Source organism: Rousettus aegyptiacus, unplaced genomic scaffold (assembly GCF_014176215.1).
Source record: "Rousettus aegyptiacus isolate mRouAeg1 unplaced genomic scaffold, mRouAeg1.p scaffold_m13_p_2, whole genome shotgun sequence".
NCBI lineage: Eukaryota > Metazoa > Chordata > Mammalia > Chiroptera > Pteropodidae > Rousettus > Rousettus aegyptiacus.
This window is the reverse complement of record NW_023416295.1, coordinates 56,573,519-56,591,515: the sequence shown is the minus strand read 5'-3', so window position 1 is coordinate 56,591,515 and position 17,997 is coordinate 56,573,519. Positions and strand designations below refer to the sequence as shown.

Here is a 17,997-nt window from a genome sequence, read left to right as displayed (position 1 = left end):
GGCACGGGGTTTGAACCCTGTTAATATTTTATTCTTTAAAAGGAGAGAAGCAAGGAAGGAGAGAGGGGTACAAGAGGAGAGGGAAAGGGATTCAATCCATGTAAAGCAGTATGATAAAATGTTCATGTATATTTAGCTGGGGTGGTGGCTGCACAGGTCTCTATTAGGTTATTTTCTAATCTTGTCTATATGATTTATGTTTTCACAATTAAAAATTGAAAATTGTCAGCACCACTCCACAAACAAAGCAAAACAAAACCCTACCCACTCCATGTGTCCATGTCATTAAATCCACTTTAAGATTTCCTAAAACACTCCCTGCCCTATCAATGGCACTAGTTTACTTAAACATGAGGCTTTACTAAGGCCATCTAACATGACTCAGCCATCTTTACCTTCCTCGAGTCCCCCGGTTTTCAATGTTCAAAGAGTTTAATGTTCATCTTTTTTTTCAAATCCTTTTACTTAGGCTTAGAGTAGCAGTTTAATCTTGCTACCTCACCCCATTTTCTGAACATTAACTTCTTTTCAGTTTCCATCATGAGATGTATTTTGAATGGAAGGATTATATTCAATACTTTTTTTGCTTGTGGGCTTCAGTACTGAAGTTTAATCCCAAGAGAAGATAGAAAAATATAGACACAAAATAACATATCTGGATATGAAAATAGAGGAAGACAGCATCTTTATAATTCCAGAAATTGGCTCTACCATATGCAAATTAAACTTACTTGTAAGATAAGTTAATTCAGCAGCACTATTGATGCTCAGTAAATCAGCTCCTTGATTCTGACATGAAACATAAGCTTCTTTCCAAGAAAGAGCTGCCTGAGTATTAAATTGGTAGCAACTTCCAATCTGCTCATTCTTTTCCCAATTATCTTCACAGCCATTTTCTGTTGATAAAAAGATATGAGTGATCATAAAGTAAGTACATAATGTTTTCTATTACTTAGAATGCTTATAAATACTGCAATTCAATTTGCATACTCAGGATATGCTAAGCTTATTGTCTGACTAGATCACATTTTGACTCTTTGGTTACACAAAGGATTTGAAGTCGTAGGACAGCAAACAACTCAGGCTGGTTAAAGCTTCCACTCTCTTATCTCCTCTCCCTCTATCCCATATCAATTAGCCCATGCTTACCCTTTGCCTAAAGGTGGGAGTCTTCAACTGTGTTCACATTGTTAAACCCGAGTTAATAGAAAACAAGCTCATGTGAAGATGGTGCCAGACTGTAGAGGGGTTGGCACACGGCCTGTAGTGTAACCACTGCATGTGTATGTGTGTGTGCAGACATACTGTTTAAATGCCCAAGAGACTGTTATTTTGGAAACCCAGTCCAAGCGTCTCCTTAATATTTTAATAGATAATTTCATATATGGTATATACTTAATATTATATAATTGTAATTCTATATGTATATATACACATGGGTGCATATGTATACAAACATATACATTCATTGTATAATGTACATATTATTTTCTTTAATAAATATTTAAAATATTTTAAGCATGTATCATTTGAGACAAAAAACCTTCCAGCTCTTTCCTGAACAAAATGTATAGATTTTGGTACAAAAACATACTCAAAGACTCCATTGTGCTCTCTACAAAAAGGAAAACCCAATATAGGTCACATCAAGTGTGTCCCAGGCTTCATGTTGGGGGTTTACAAAGGGCATTTCATAACAAGTGCTTTCAAGCTGGAAGGGCCCTTACATCTCATCTTGGCTAGCATCCTCATTTCACAGATGGGAACAAAAGATCTAGAAGTGTTTGTGGAAGAGATATAATCAGAGCACTGGTCTCTGAATCTGGTTTTACCAACCTTCTGAATGGCTAACACTGCTCCTTCAGCCACTTCTGAATGGCCTAAAGAGTAACAAAGGTTGTTGTGATGTTTGGTGAAAACAAAATAGGTAGATTTATAAGTATATTGCCTAAAGGTTCCTTATTACCACTGAGGGCCTATGCTTATAGATCCTGAAGCTTCCAGGAGAATAGCCCTGTGTTTGCTATAAAATTAAAGCTCTTTGGTTTAGCAAGTCCTTGGATTTAAAAAACTCACAGGCTTACTTCTTCCAGAAAAATAACTCTGGAAGGCACATGAATGCATTAACAACACCCTCCCCTTGACTCCCATCCCAAAGAAGCTACAGGCATTGAGACACATGGCAATCGAGGCTACAAGGCACAGTGGGATGCATCCATTGGGAAAGGAGGGTGGGAATCATGGGATCTCCACCAGGCTCCACATAGTTGGGGTCTGACCATGGCAAATCATTTTATCAGTCTGGATCTGCTGCCTCTCACCTAAGAAGTGAAGGTTTGCACATCTAAAATTTTGATCCAGATTATAGTGAGATTTAAACTGTTGTCTGGTTGACCAGACTCTGCTTATTATTAATATTTGCTTTTTATTTTTTTAGTAAGTTCTAGGTGTTGAAAAGCCTGTGCCCCTACCTAAAGAAGTAATTATCAAAGTATGGTCCCCAGACCAGCATCATCAGAATTATCTGAGAACTTATTAAACTGCAAATTCTTGGGCCCTACTCTAAATCTATCGAATTACAATTTCTGGAGGTAGGCTCCAAAAACTCTATGTTCTGATGGACTCTCCAGGGGCTCTCTCTCTATTGCATCCTGAAATTTGAAAATCATTGGCTCAGTATAACCTCTTCAAATTGTTTAGAACTGCATTTTAAATATCAGGTTCTCTCAAGGAGGGATCAGCATTACTAGATCACCAGGCTGGATGCTGAATGAGACAGGATAGTACAGTTGTTTGGGACAAGGACCTTGGGACTGGATTTCCTGACTTTAAATCCTAGCTCTGAATTTATTAGCTGTGTAGCCTTAGGCAAATGATTTATCTCTCCTGTACTGTACTTTTCTCATCTTTAGAATGGGGATAAATAATTATTCCTACTATATAGGGTTGTGTGAGAATACGTTAACACAAGTTGAGTGTTATAATAGTACCTGACACTTGGCAGGGCCCTGTAAGTATGAAGTATTATTACTTAGGTCTGGAGCTGTTCCTTTTTTCTTTACTACAAATTCTTCCAACTTGTTGCCCATGAAAAACATTTCTTGAGTACTCACCACATGTCAAGTACTTTAACTCTCAACTGATTGGAAAGTTATATACCAGACAATGATGCAACTGCTACTTTGGTCTCTCTTTCTCTCTTTCTGAAGAAAGTAAATTCTTTAGCATACCCGGCATTGTTTGCTTCTAAGAAGCAATTAGAAAAAATGCTCTGACCAATATAGAGGAATGGCCGAGGGAACAATGTCACCATTTTTGAGAGCGCCAGGAATATCTGCCCCCACTCTTTGCTTCAGGCCATAAACATATTTAAGTGTCCACCATCCTAATAGTGTTTCTTCAACCTATCTCCCCCTCAAACTGCCTCCCTCCTTCTTCTTCTTTTCCAAAAAACTCAAGAAGCTTACTCCCATTCTGTTTATGCGTCAGTCCATTATAACCCAGCTTCTACTGCCACTAGTTTTTTGAAACTTCTCAATTAAAGGTCTTCAGCAATTTCCTAACCGCCCATGCCTTGTCTACTTTCTCTCCCTGAGGGATCTGGACTACAGAACACTGCCTCATCCTTTGCCTTCTATGACACCATCCAGCCTTGGTTTGCTTCCCAGCCTTCTTCTGAAAGCAAGTTCATAGCTACATATTACTTCTCCCTCTTTCCTCAAATATATACTTCTTATCTAGGATAATATTTGTAGTAGTCATTTTTAAAATCATCTTGGACTCTTCCTTCTCCCTTTTGCCTCACAGAAATGGTATCCTTTTCTTTCCAGATATTAAGTTTACTAGTCTATACATACCTGGTTTTAAGCAGATGCCCCACTTTTGATCATATTCATAATTTAAGGTAGTTGCACACCATGGCCCACCGTCATCTTCATCAAAGATGCACTCATGATGCCAGGTCCCATTAACTAGGAATGGAAATTCACAAGGTCTCCCATAGGAGTTCCCATCTCTGGTATATATCTCTGTGGGTTGCCGGAAGGGGAGGAACAGAGGAAAGGAGAGTTAAAAACTGGATAATCGGCTTCAGTTAACCAATTTCTAAAACTGCTTTGAACGAAAGGTCAAGGTCGTTGTTTTCACTTATGCAAATACAGTATCTGGGTAGGCTGCATGGTGTGGAAATTGACAATTTGGATGCCGATTGCTCAAGTCTGTTCTTGAATACTGGCTCCCCCACTGACCAATTGTGTGTCTGTGGGCAAGCTCTCCAACCACTATTAGCCTCAGTTTCTGCATTTGCAAATTAGGAATAATAGTACCAAGTTCATGTTCGTTCATGAGGATTCAATGAGATAATGCCTGTAAAGCTCATTTATTATGGTGGGATGAAGAGCTAAAAGACTGTGGCTTGATCAAGTAAGGATCAATTGACAACTGTGGTTAGCAGAGTACTTCATCAGAAGGAGGACTCTGCCTGAGATTAAATGTAAAATCCATTTTCTTTTCTTTATTATGAACGGGGCCAGAAAAATACATTGGAATTACTTGGGGTGGGTATGGACTTTGGAACCAAATGTGGAGTCAGAGAGATGCACAAACAGCCTTATTCTTCACAGACTGGTGGTCGAATTGAGGCTGTAGGTTTTGAGGAAGTGGAAGGAAGAGCTGCTGCATCTTGGTGGATTTTTGGAGAGAGGTAAGACATCGTGATTCAGGTTAAAAAAGAAGAACCAGTTTCAGCTGTGCAGTCATAGGACCAGCTGGTGGTTGGCGAGTCAGCAGAACTGTTTTTCATTTTAATAATTTTCCCTGGTAACAGACAAGAACTGGAAAATTATTTTAACCTCAAATATAACTGGAAATACTAAGGGGAAGTGCTCAATATTTGTCCTGATAATAGTCCTCTTGGCAAGGTGTTTTATAGAATAGCTAACTCTATAACTATTTTGGTCACCATTTCCACATTCTTAATTTGTTTAAAACTATGGCCATTAAGAGATTAAATAATGGCTATTAGGTAAAGCATAATAATCAGATCTTACCCTTTACCAGGTTTTTAAAGTCTCAGAATGTCTCATAGATTTGCATAAAAGTATGCTTAAGATAGTATTTGATTCCACATCCTTTATTATTTTCAAATATTCACTTAACTGAAGTGTGAAACTAAATTTAATAGTTTAGAATATATTAAGCAGTGATACAGCATAAGGTAAAAATAATTTAGATGTTTTTATTGGCAAACAATCCTTTAAGGAACATTGGTTTTGTTTTCCTCTGACATAAATGGTTCTGAACAGAGTACTTCTGTTAAAGAGTAATTTGTCCTTATATTTTATAAAGACCCTGCTCATTACTTATGTTTTGTTTTCAACCATACCCAAACTCCCAATAGCTCAGGACCAATTTCTATTCCCCTGTCACAATACTTAAAAGGAGAGTAAATGATTATTGCTTGTAGAACAATCAGGTTTGGTTTTTGTTCCCCTAAATCCTTGTGTTTCTAAAACAAAGTGCTTTCACTTGCTCTTTACCATAAGCCCATGAGATCAGCAGGGCCAGTATTGCACTTTTTTGTGAAATTCCCATTTTTGCAGAGTAGTTAAGTGAAACATTTCAGTCATTCAGCTGTAAATGAAAGGGATGAGAACCAGCTCTCTGATTAGAGTCCTTGACATATAAGGACAACTTGTGACATCAATGGCTGTCTCCTTAGGTTTCAAGTTATGTTTCATAGCTCGAAGATGGGCTTAAAAAGCTCTCCTATTCATAATGTGCTCTGCAGAATAAAAAGCATATGGCAACCACCACAATCGCAGCAGCTAAATTATGCTAACTATTCACTAAGAGTTTTAGTCTCACACATTTCTTTGCTGCTGCTGGACTTAAGTCCTATGGGTTTCCCGAGAGAGACAGGCTTTCCTGAGAAGAATCTTCTAAATGTGTGAAGAATAGTAGCCTATAAATAAATGAGGCATGTACACGGAAAACTAATACAAGTTCTTTGGTCATATGAGACTAAACAGCTCCAATGGTTCAAGAGGTTGGCAGGCTTTTAAGAACTGCTCAAAATTTAGAGTTCTACAGCCACCCTTACGCTAAAAGTCCATTTCCTCTGCAAGATTCAAAATTCGAAGTGTGCTCGTGAAGTCAAGATATCTTAACCATACAAATGCACATCTGGATGCTAGTGAAAGCAGTGTATTCATAAAATGCATACAACTAAAGTTTTCTCGTGAACATGACTCACACAGGATAGAGGTTAAGGAGAAAGGCAACACAGGACATGAAGACGATCGTTATTTATTTAGTTAGTTTATTTATTTATTTTTTAACGCCTACAGCACCTGGTATTCTTAGGTGATCTCCCATCTAAGTACTAACTAGGCTCAACCCTACTTAGTTTCTGAGATCAGACGAGATCGGGCACGTTCAGGGTGGCATGGCCATAGACAGACAAACGTTTTTATATTAGAAGTAAAAAATAATTATAGCAAAGCCAAGGGAGAAATCTTGGTTTTGAGCTGTAGCTTTGCTATAACAAGCTTGATAACCTTGGAGTTCACTTTGTTGGGACTCAGGTATCTTATCTTTCTTATCTCTAATAGCTAGATAAGAGGAGGACAATATGGGGAGTCTGAGAGAGCAGTCCTAGTTAATTCTCTAGCTAAGACAGCAATCTCTAACCTAAAAACAAGAAGGAACTACATCAATTTAGAAGAACGAAATTGTCAGGACTTAATATTTGACTAAATTTGAATGGTGTGAGAGGAAAGCAGGACAACTTGTAGACTGCTGACATATATGACTTAGACAATACCAGTTATCCAGAGAGGAATGAAGAGGAGGCAGGTTTGGCCCTGGCCTCTGTACTAACTGAAACTTGAGGTATGTGTTGTCAAGTCAGAATTACATGTGCCTTTTCTTAACTTCTAAATTTCCTACTAAGAAATTTAGTGTTTCAAATACTGTGTTTGGTAAAGTCAAGAAACACTTTATGCCTGTTTAGCTCTCTCTGGGGTGGTGCCCCAAATGGGTTCTTAACCTTTTTGAGCCACTGATCATTTTGGAAACCATGTAAAGTGCATGGGCACCATTCTCAGAAGAATATTATAAATGCATAAAATAAAACACATAGAATTACAAAGAAAACCAGTTATATTGAAATGAAGGAATTTGGGGGACTAGAGGAATTTACAATTACAACTATATCTTTCAAAGGAATTAGGGGAAGAAGATAGAAAGAGCCCTGCCAAGAAAACTATCCTTTCTGATTCCTGAACAAATACAATGAGACAAGTCAAATCCAGTGTAAAAGGTATTTTGTTTGGTTCCATGTTTTCTCTTAGTTGCCCAGTTGGAGAAAGGCTTTTATAGCACAAAATTTAAGCTTGCCATTAAGTGGTATCCCAGAAATCAATCACTTTTTAAGGTTAGAAGGAAGCTGGCTAGCAGAAAGAGACTTGTTCAATTACTCAAAGGTTGAGAACTGAAGAAAAGGAAAAGCTCACCCTTAATGCTCTGTTTCCCCAGTAGAACCTGACTTCTCAGAGGAAGCTACATTTTCACTAAGAAATCCAAGAAATAGAAAGAGGTTTCCCCCAGGACAAAAACTTGTGCAAATAAGGGGAAGCTTAAGTGAGCTTTAAGAAAAGGGGGAAACCTCTATAAAGCGATGTAAATTTACAAAGAAGAGCAAAGGTAACAGTTAAGACTTAGATACTTAAATATGTATGTATATATCTACATATATATCTCTCAACATTTGATGTAATTTAGAGCAACATAATAGAAAAGATATGCCTGGGTGATAGCTAATTACATTTAGAAATTTAAAAAATAAATCTACTCATTCTTCTTAAACTTAGAAATTCCTTATAATCCAATCTCTAGACTCAGAACAAAGTTCATAATCAGCTCCCTTAAAGGTAATATTTACATACTCATTTTTGGAAGCTACTGAGAAAAAGTCCACTCAAAATGCTGAATCATAAATACAAACATTAAAGTGCCATAGCCTTGCCAAAAATAAAAATAAGTAAGTAAACCCACAGGAGGTTCTTAAAAGTTTACCATTACATCAAAATGTGCAGACAAAAAATACATTTCCTTTTTTTTTTCTTTTTTCTACTTTTTAAAACTTAGAATAGGTCTGACTTTATTAGATCATTTGACTTTTATCCTGTACAAAGATATCCTGTTACTCTACCTTTTCCTTTGCTCTGGAATTCAGAATGTAATCATGGAAAGTACATATGCTCAAGCTCTAGAGAGATCCCAAATCCCAGTGTGCCAGAGAATGGCTGTGTGACCTCTGGCGAGGCACCTAATCTCTCCTGGCCTTACTGTAACACAGCAAATAGCACCGACCTCCCAGGGGCAGCTCAAAGTTACTGCCCAGTGCCTGGAACTGAATGCTGGTTTCCTGCCCTTACCAGGGTACAACTTTATCTGCTGTAAGTTGTGCAAGTTCAATGCTACATGTACCAAACGCAACAGCAAATGAGTCAAGGTCCCTCTCGAATACTCACCATGGTAAGGCTGGTCACACAGGGCTTCCCCTGAGCCTTTCTTCCAGACATCAGATAAATTTCTACTTGCGATGGCGTGTCCACCTTTCAGGGCCAGCTGGAACTGGGCAGCTCCATACAGAGAGTGGTGCTCACATTTCCACCATAACATGGCACTGGAGTCACAGCTGAACATTTTCAAGGAATCCGTGGGTTTGGTAATATCTAAGCCAAGGCACTTTTGGGATTGCAAATGAAAGAGCCGATGCTGGGACACCCACTTCCATAACATGTCCTCGGTTATGTCACAGTCCTGTGCTACTATCCAGTCATTCAGCGGCTTGATGCACTTGCCCGTGTTTTCATTGACGATTATGAATGGATCATTACCTGAGTCAAGACAGACCGTCAAAGAAGATGTGTCAGGATTTTGAATTATGTGACTAATGTGCCTTGACCCCTGTTTGCTGAGGAGAGTCTGAGCACCTCTGGACCATTCCCGCCCTCCAAGCTGTATAAACTCTAATGTACTAACTACACAAGGTCAGAGGACAATGGTTGCCAGTGGGGCAGTACAGTGTGGGAGAAGAGCCTGGAGCCTGGAGCCCATCAGCTTGGGCTCATAGTCTGTCTCTGCTACTTCTTAGCCATGTAATCAGGGCAAGTTATTTAATGGCTATGCCTCGGTTTCCTCCTTCGTAAAACAGTACTTCACACAGTAGATGTGAGGATAAAATAAGCTCAAACATGTAAAGCACTTAGAATAAATAGTATGCATATTTCTAACAGTCATCTCATGCACCATTTCTCCCTTTATTTAACAAGATGAGGATGTGCCTTAGTCTTAACTTTCTTTAGACAGGTGGTCTACATTCAATAAAAAAATATCCTGAGGCGATTTGAGACCACAATTCTGTCTTGCTTATCCTTTACTATGGCAGGGTAAATTATTACATGACATTAATATGTCTCAGAGGAGATGGGGAGACTTCTGAGGGGGCAGAAGTAGACGGTTAGATAAAGGGATGAGAGGCAATGGAGGTCTGGGTTCTGAGAGTAGGGGGGACATGCGGCCAGCTCCGCATAGCACCTCCAGGAAGGTGACCGGAAACCCCTGTGGGAGGGGCCAGGAGACTACCTCTGTGGATCACCTAGGGAGGCCAAACCTGAGCTCCAGCAATCACCTGTGCCACAGGATTTAAGACCCATTAGGTCTGGACAATGGAAAACTCAGAAGTAACCAGTATGAGCTAAGGCTAAAGTGAGGATCCTCCGTGAATGTTCCCCTGGCAGTTTTGTGTGATCTGGGGAAGACCACGGTAATGACAGAAACTGAAGTTCCCTTAACTTGGTGTAAAAGGACCTCAGGATAAATCTGAATTTGATTTTACGAAAATAATGCATTGTTTCTTGCACACGAATTTGTGGAGCAAGATTCACATCTGTTACAAAAACTATAGCTGAATAATTTGGCCAATCCTTTCACAATGATGATTTTTTTTGAACTGACAGCACAGAATTTCATGTTAATGAGAGCAAAGCTGAAATATTTTTGACAAACTTAAATAACCATTATCAATGAACCAAAGGGTTCAGCAGAACTTGTAAAATTTTAGTTCCCAAAAGGCGCTTTCATTTTGATGCCAGCTTCACAATCATGAGTTTTACTAAAACTTTCCTAATAACAGTCCACAGGTTTTCAGAGTAAAAAATTTTCATACCAAGGACTTGAGGGGAAATTTCACTATGTAAATAATAACGATAAAATTAAATGCAATTCCAGTTTGAACTTTGGACAGAACTTTTTGTTTTGAATAGCAGCAGCAATGAGAGAACCAATAGGAACAACAAAATCCTTTAAAACTTTTACTTATTTTTACTTTCAAAATTTTATTTACAAATATTGCATGGGATTGCAGCTCAGTACGCTTGTCATAGTAGCGTCCATCCCTTGCTGTTCTTCGACATCACTCTGCCATTCTCTACTTTATGGACACTTCGGGAGTCCATAACCAACATAAAAGGAAAATGTACTATCTTAGATTACCACTCACACTTTCTCTAATGTCTTCCCACATATCCAATAGCCACTCAGATCCATGATGTACTATTTTCACAAGCTATTCTTTCACGTGCCAAAAATAAATCTTGTGTTCCAAAGCATCGGAATTACTGCAGAAAAAAAGAAGTCTGCTCCTGAAGAAGAAGGGGCTGCTGCCATCCCTTTGCTGGAAAGTTCCCCTCCTATAAACTCACTGGGCGCTCAGCTCTGTGCCCTTTAACTCCACACAGGTGAACTGAGCACGCAGCGGCTTTGCCTACTTTTGTAGTTTGGAGCTCTAGATTTTTCAAGTTGCCTTTGCAGAATCCAGTAGATTAGCGATTGCTCTTAGTACAGTGAAAAAAGTATTTGAAATAAGGAATTAGGGGTCCTAGATTAAAGACCTATCTCTGCGACCAATTAGCTGGAAGACTCGGGGAAGTCAATCTCCCCAAGGTCTTCGTATCTCTAAATGTAAGATGAAAGCAGGGAAGGATACGATATTTAAGCCACTTCCAGTACTAACATCCTATATATCCACAAGATAACAGTTTTCCTAGTCTTGTTGGTTTTACTGGTCTTTGCTAAGTTCACTGCATATTTTTCTTGAAGAGATGCCTACAACTTTATTATGTCATGCTAATGCTATCAGCATTTTAGGTCATTCTAATTCCATCTGTATTGAGCATGTGCACTTAGGTGACAGTGCTGCTTTGCACGTACTCTTTGGAAGAGAAAAAATATGTACCCTTTTCCATTTACTATATGTTTTACTTCTGGGACACCTATGGGCTCGAAGCTTCTAGGAACTCTGAAAGACTACAGGAGAGGTGTTGAGGAGCTATGTGAAAGAGGAGTTGCCAAACTTCTTACCTAATTGAAACATCTATGATTGTAGATACTTCTCTCATCCTGAATCTGTTTTTACTCTAGTATGTGGTATCACTATTTGACATCTATAGTAGTCATTTAGCACAGACATTAATTACTGATATGATTTAAGGAAACTGTTATTAGCCTTCATACATAATGTATGTTTAAGCATTCGTATATTTATATAACCTAGGGAAAGTCAGGTCTTCTCATGTTTCCCCATATCATTCTGTACCCTTAGGAACCATTCAGTCAGCCTCAGGTTGGCAGGTTGTAGAGCGGGAACAAGGACGAATAAAATATAAAAATAATTCCTTATTTAGAAAATTTTTTACATAATAGTATATAAAATATTTCAGAAATGCAATACACTTTTAAAAGGTAATTACAGAGCAATTTATAAAACAGATTCTTTATTGACAGTCTTATAGAGCATCTTGTTTACTTAACAACCTTATACTGGTCTTAAATGGAGTTTTAATGTTTACCTCCAAATACCATATTGGGTAAGTCTAAAAAGCAGAGATTGATAAAAAGAAGCCTCATCACCCATAGGAGCACTTTTTATATGCTTCATTTTATATAAACATTCTAGTGGTGTCTGAGAGGAAATGGCTATATAGCATTATCAGAAATCGAAAATGACTCTTTAGTATTTCTACATCCATCAAAGGAGAATTATTGTCTGATCATTAAGAAACTCCTGTCTTACAAGCCCTAAAAACCAAAGAGCTTTGTACATTTCAAAGACAAGTTGAACATCAACATTTTATAACCACAGACAAATGAAAAGGGAGACTCTCCGGAAGGCATGAAAGATAAAGACTGTAGCATTTTTAACTTTAGGGGATCTTCCACAACCTGCACTGTTAAGCATTTTGCGGAGTTGCTACCATATGTGCAGAATGTACGCGTGCAGCAAGAGAAAACTGGAAGTCTGGGTTTGTCAGCTCAAAGTCAGGTCCTGAAGTGACAATAGGTTCCATGGCAATCTACCAAGAGTCAGAAAGTCATGGAGTTCAGATTGGGTAGTATAGGCTGGTGAGAGACTCAGAAGTCCTGGAAGGAGTGGTTTACTTCAAGCTGCTAGCTCTCCAAGGAGGCGAAAAAGTAAACTAAGCAATTGGCATTTCCCCAAAGTCACAGAGGTATTCCTCTAGTATCTGAGCTAGAGGAATGTACATATGATGAGGTGCATGCCATTACCAGCATCATGAAGCTGACACACTGCCAAACAAGCTACCTAAACAGCTGGGGTTTCAAAATTTCAGTGCTTTCCTTAATAGGGCCAACCAGAGCAGCTGGTAAGGGTGAGGACGGATGCAAGAAAGCAAATACCTGTGAACACCTAGTGCAAAGAGAATGGCGTTAAGCCCATGCTCTTTGCTTTGGTTGATGAGAAAGGCCAGGGATTGTAGAGATTGCAAAATTTAAGGAAATATTGAGCTCTGTGGGGGAAGACAAAACAGATAAACCTAAAATAGATGTAGATGGAAACCAAGAATTTGGTGATTGAAAGGTTAGTGTGTTTTGATTGTAGTTAGCTGCTGAAAACTTTCTCCCTGGGTTGTGGGGCATGCAGAATAGAATTCTCACAGCAATAAAAGGACTTCTGGTGGTTTCAAACACGGATCAAAGGAGAATGGAGAAGTGTGAATCAGAGTTGGGTCCACTAAAAGGTCCTGATGTAGGCAGAGTGATGCCACTGACACTCCAAGAAACCTCTTGCCATCACTCTTTGAACAATGTCTAAATCAAATAGTAGCTTAGTTTAGCTGCAAAGAAAACAAGAGCCACAAGCAACGTGAAGTTTTTCAAAAACTCCCTTGATCAGCATTTACTTCCTCATACAGAAAAGATTACAGAAGTGGTGGGTGGGGACAGCCCGCTGATTGCACACTGTCCATTGTGCAGCTCGACTAAGAAACAAAGTCCTCAGTATACCTTTGCCAAGGCAAAAAGAGAAAGTAAAAGCAAACTCTGGTCGCCCCCAGGGGGTTATGGTGCGGCTGGCACTACCAAGAGCATAAGCGAAGGGTATTGGTTCCTGGTCCTGTTTCTGCAACGAGAGGCAGGAAATTCTCGGGCAAATGACCCGCCCTCCCCTGGGAGACTGTCGGTCTCATGGGGATCATTTGGGGTTGATAAGTCAATTAGAAGAAAGGGTCTCTGCTCGAGGCACACGGGGTGGGCATCACAACAGAGTCCTGATCATGGTTACTTTTGGAGACATGGCTTAACCTAACTTCTTTTTTCACTTGCATCAGAAGGCAGCGAAGTTGCGGAATCATTACTCATCCTTGGCGTTGTGGGTAGAAACCTCTGGACACCGAGTGGCCAAAGTGAACCAACGGTAAAGAAGAAGCTGGACGGGCGGGATAGGACGTGGGGCTGTTGAGAAGCCCTAAACTCCGGGGAAGCAAGTTAGAGGAAAGAGGATGAGGAGGAGCGGGGGGACCCACCCAGAAAAGACTCGGCGCGCCTCTCCTACCAGTGGACTTCTTGCTCTTGGCACCAGAAAGGCCCTGCCTTCCCATGCCTCGACCTGCCCTCTTTCCGACCCCGAAGGGCAATGGAGCGCCTTCTCCCCAGCTCTCCCATTCGGCTCACTTATACGGCTCCAGATCCCCGAGCAAAGCAGAGATGATGTGACCCCGGGGCGCAGCCCTAACCCTAACCGAGGGAAATCGGCAGACCTGCCGGCGTCGAGGTCCCTAGCCGGCTGGCGGGCGAACTCCCCGCAGTTACCTGCGTGACCAGAGGGCTCCGCCAGACCGAAGCACAGGAGCAGCACGAGGAGCTCCGCCGCAGGGCGAGGGGTCCGCCAGCGCGTCCTCATCCTGAGCAGGCCCCAGAGGTCCAACGGGGTCCTCGGGCGCAGGCGGCACCTAGCCCTCCCAGCGCGCCCAGCCTGCCCCACCGGCGCCTTAGTCCGCAGGTTCCCCGGACGCTCTGAGTCCGCCTCCGCCGCTCTCAGCCAATCGGATAAGCATGTTTTGGGTCTCAAGGCAGGGAGGGGCAGGGCAGTGGGGTGGGGTGGGGATAGGAGGCGGCATGATGACGCGCAAAGAGCTCTGCGCACCTGCGACGCGCGGGATCAGCAAGGAGCGGGAAAGTTAGTGTGCAGCTAGAAAGCAGCGCCCCGCGCAAACCACGGCCTTTCGGGGGCCTGGGCCCTGCCCCTTCATTCGTAAAGACGGGGAGACACGGCACTTGCTGGAACTTGGCATGGACCTGGTGGGTGGATGCAGTCAGTTTAAGACCTTGTTCTCTGCCTAACGTACTTCAGTTAGAGATGACTTCGTTGCACCTCTGGGTTTGAAAGGCACCCACATCCTCTCGTACCTCAAAGAGGGAAATGTGCACCTGTCGTGGTGCAGCTGCAGCCAAGCCAAAAAATTCCGTCAACGTTTTCTGCATTTTGATAGTGCAAACAGGGGAAGTAATGCACACTGCAGTTCGACCTGCAGTTGTTAAGAATTAAAAGCAAGAGCCATTCGAGTGACCCTACAATACTTCCAAGAATGACTTTGGCTTTATTCCCATTTGACCTTGGGAAGTAAGCTCTTTCTAAAAAATAATTTAATAATAATAACTAATAATAATAGTGGAAATGTGGATGTCTGCACCCAAAACAGGCAATTGTGAGAGTAGAATTTCTCCTCTCCCTGTGGGAACCGCTATCATTATAAGTAGGGTGACTTAAGTTACCTGGTTATAAAGGTGCAACATTTTTAAACCCCGTGTTTACTGAGCATGTGCTGTATAACCCTGATGGCCTCCATCTCTGGCCCCTGAGAGTGAAATCTTCCAGAGGGGACTATCTAGGTTACCTTTCTGATTCCAACTGCCAAGGCTTTGCTGATGGTTTCAGATCTTCCTTGGCTGTGTCTTCCCTCCAGGATCCTCACTTTCAGTTAGGCAGATACACTGGGCAATTGCCATCACAGGAACTGGGCGCCTTCCAGGATAAGATAGAAAGACAACATCCCTGCCCTCTCAAGCTTACGGAATACTAGGGGAGACTGAGACGCACACAATAACTCAGGGCAGAGTTAATGGGGAGACTCGACAAAGCTTCAAGGAAGGCGGCACCTCAACTGGGACTGGAAGAATGAGTAACACGTAGGAGTTTGACCAGGCTTAGCTGGTGGGACAATGAAGCAGGAAAATGCAAAGCGGTGTCAGAAGACAGTCAAGAGTCCAGGGTGGCTGCCCTGCAGGGTGTATGTATGTGTGGTTGTTGAAAGTAGTTGTGGTGGGGTTCTTAGCCTAAAGGACAGCAGAAAGGTGAGTTGTGGCCATTTTTTTTAAAGCGCCTTAAATAGGATATAAAACCTTTGACTTGATTCTCTAGGGAATGGTGGTGGAAAGTTCTGACTAAGACACTCTGCTAGTCCTCTGATTGCTCTGCGTTTGTGCCTGCTTGCCTTTCTGATCCTGCCCATCCTGGAGCTCCTTGAGGGCAGTGGTCTCATCTTCTTTATTATCACATCCCTAACATGGAGCGCCAGGCTTGTCCCAGAGTAAGCTCTCAATTAATATTACTTAATTAATGAAATGTTAGAGCTCTCCCTTAGCCTAAGGCCATATGAGCTATTGCTTGCATTATATTACAGTAGTTTCTTAATTGACATCACTACCAACTACTATTAGCCTCTTGGGCAAATAAGCCCTTCTAAACACGCTTTGGAACAGGGCACTTTTTTACTCAAATCTTTTCAGTGCTGCTTGCTTATAGAAGGAATGCTTCATTAAGAGTTCAGGGGAATTTGAACTCCTGAAATTGTATGCAGCTCTGCAAATGAACTTTTTTCTTTTCTTTCTTTTTCCTTTTTTTTTTCTTTTCTTCTTCCTCCTCCTCCTCCTCCTCTTCCTCCTCTTCCTCCTTCTCCTTCTATTTTTTTTTTTTTGAGGAGAAGAAGCCCATGATACAAAAAGAAACTCCATCTAGGGAAAAGCAAGCTCCATTATGATCTGAACTTTTATCTTCAGTTACCTTCCTCTGCAACACCTTGGTTCAAGCTACTTATCTAAATCCGTTTTGCCTTTTCTTATCTCTGCCCATATATTTGTATTTTACCCTATGCCATTCTCAGAATGCTTCTTTTCCCCCTCCCTTGTTTTAGTTCCAGTTAAGGCTCTGCTCAAATGTCACATTTTATATAAAATGTTTCTAAAAAGGGTCCTGACCCTTCGGCCAAACATCCAATAATAATGTATACTCTGTTTACTTAGTGTTTAACATATGCTACCTATTGCTTTTTTTTTTTGTAGGTACATGAGCACTGATACTCCATCTAGGTTATAGATCCTCAATATTTATTGTCTGTGGTTATAGCAGAAAGTAGAATATCCTTCAAATTTCACCTGAATATCACTTCCTCAAAGAAATCTTTGTTTGCAGTCTAGGAGAGCTTTCTGTGTGACAGGTTCTCAATGCATCCTGCAATTTGTCTTGATATTATTTAGCAGAGCTGGACTAATTATGTGCTTGCTCATTTGCTGAATGTCTATATCTTCCTCCTCACACTGCAGGACCCGTAAATGTGGTGACCGTATCTGTTTTAGTCATTACTTTGTTCCCAGTACCTGGACCATGATTTGCTGGATGAATGAATGAATAAATATATGGTGAATGCCTCATAAATAGTACAGACAATGGGAAGTCTAGGCGTTTTAAAGAGGGAAAAATAAAGTAGGTCTTTAGGCACTGGGCTGAATGTCCTTGGATGAATAACATTCAATAGATAGAGGTGGTGAGGAGGACACTCCAAGCTGAGGCAATGATTGGAGCAAAATAATAGACATCTGTGATCCACTGGGTGCCAGGCCATTTGGCTGAGCATTTCCCATGTGCACAATCATCTTATGAAAATATTACTACTATTGTCATTTTACAAATGTGGAAACTGGGGCAACACAGCAAGAAAGATAACTTTGCAGAGGTCAATAGCCTTAAGTGAAGATACCAAGATGGAAATCTAACTTATAGAACTTGCATGACTGTGTGAGAGTGTTACTATTATTTTATTCTCAATTGCAATTAGAGAGTGGGAACATGAACTTTTAGAACCTCTAAAGTCATGTTTTTAATTATAAAATCTATCAAATCTAAAACAGAGTAGCTATGCTTGTGGGCCTTCTCCTGGTTGTAGTCACCTTACTCCCACACAGAACCACTCTGAATTAGTTATCATTCCTTTCTTTACAGATTCTCCATATATGGTTCATTCCTTAAATAGTGCATATAATTTTGCATATTTTTAAAGTTTTATGTAAATGGAATCATTTCAAGTTTTTTTTTTGCCACTTATCTTTTTTGCTCAAAATTATGCCTATGACATTCATTTGTGTTGGTGTGTGTATATACTTCATTCATTTTTTTGTGGTATTCCATTATAAGAACAAAGCGCGCTTTATCCATTTTCTTATTGGTGGATGTTTGGGTAGGTTCCAGCTATCCTTGTATCCTGAGTAGTTTGCTATCCTTAGCAATGCTTCTGTGACCATTTCTGTTCATGTCTCTTCGGTGCACACTGCTAGATAGTCCTGGGTGTGTATTCTTAG

At 40.7% G+C, this 17,997-nt stretch overlaps 1 protein-coding gene and 1 pseudogene across 2 annotated transcripts in view; both read right to left on the bottom strand.

The window, feature by feature from the left end:
• LOC107514794 (CD302 antigen) overlaps positions 1-14,358 on the bottom strand; it is a 107,002-nt gene extending 92,644 nt beyond the window's left edge. Inside the window, exons 1-4 of one of the 2 annotated variants that reach the window (XM_016152864.2) lie at positions 14,176-14,358; positions 8,535-8,903; positions 3,858-4,028; positions 732-896 (exon numbers count right to left, since the gene is read on the bottom strand). In XM_016152864.2, coding sequence (XP_016008350.2) covers positions 732-896; positions 3,858-4,028; positions 8,535-8,903; positions 14,176-14,266 — 796 coding nt within the window. In that variant the 5' untranslated portion in view covers positions 14,267-14,358. The remainder of the gene's footprint in view (positions 1-731; positions 897-3,857; positions 4,029-8,534; positions 8,904-14,175) is intronic. The other variant, XM_016152866.2, reaches the window with a different exon arrangement.
• LOC118614667 lies at positions 6,339-6,457 on the bottom strand (annotated as a pseudogene).
• Positions 14,359-17,997: the final 3,639 nt, after the last annotated feature.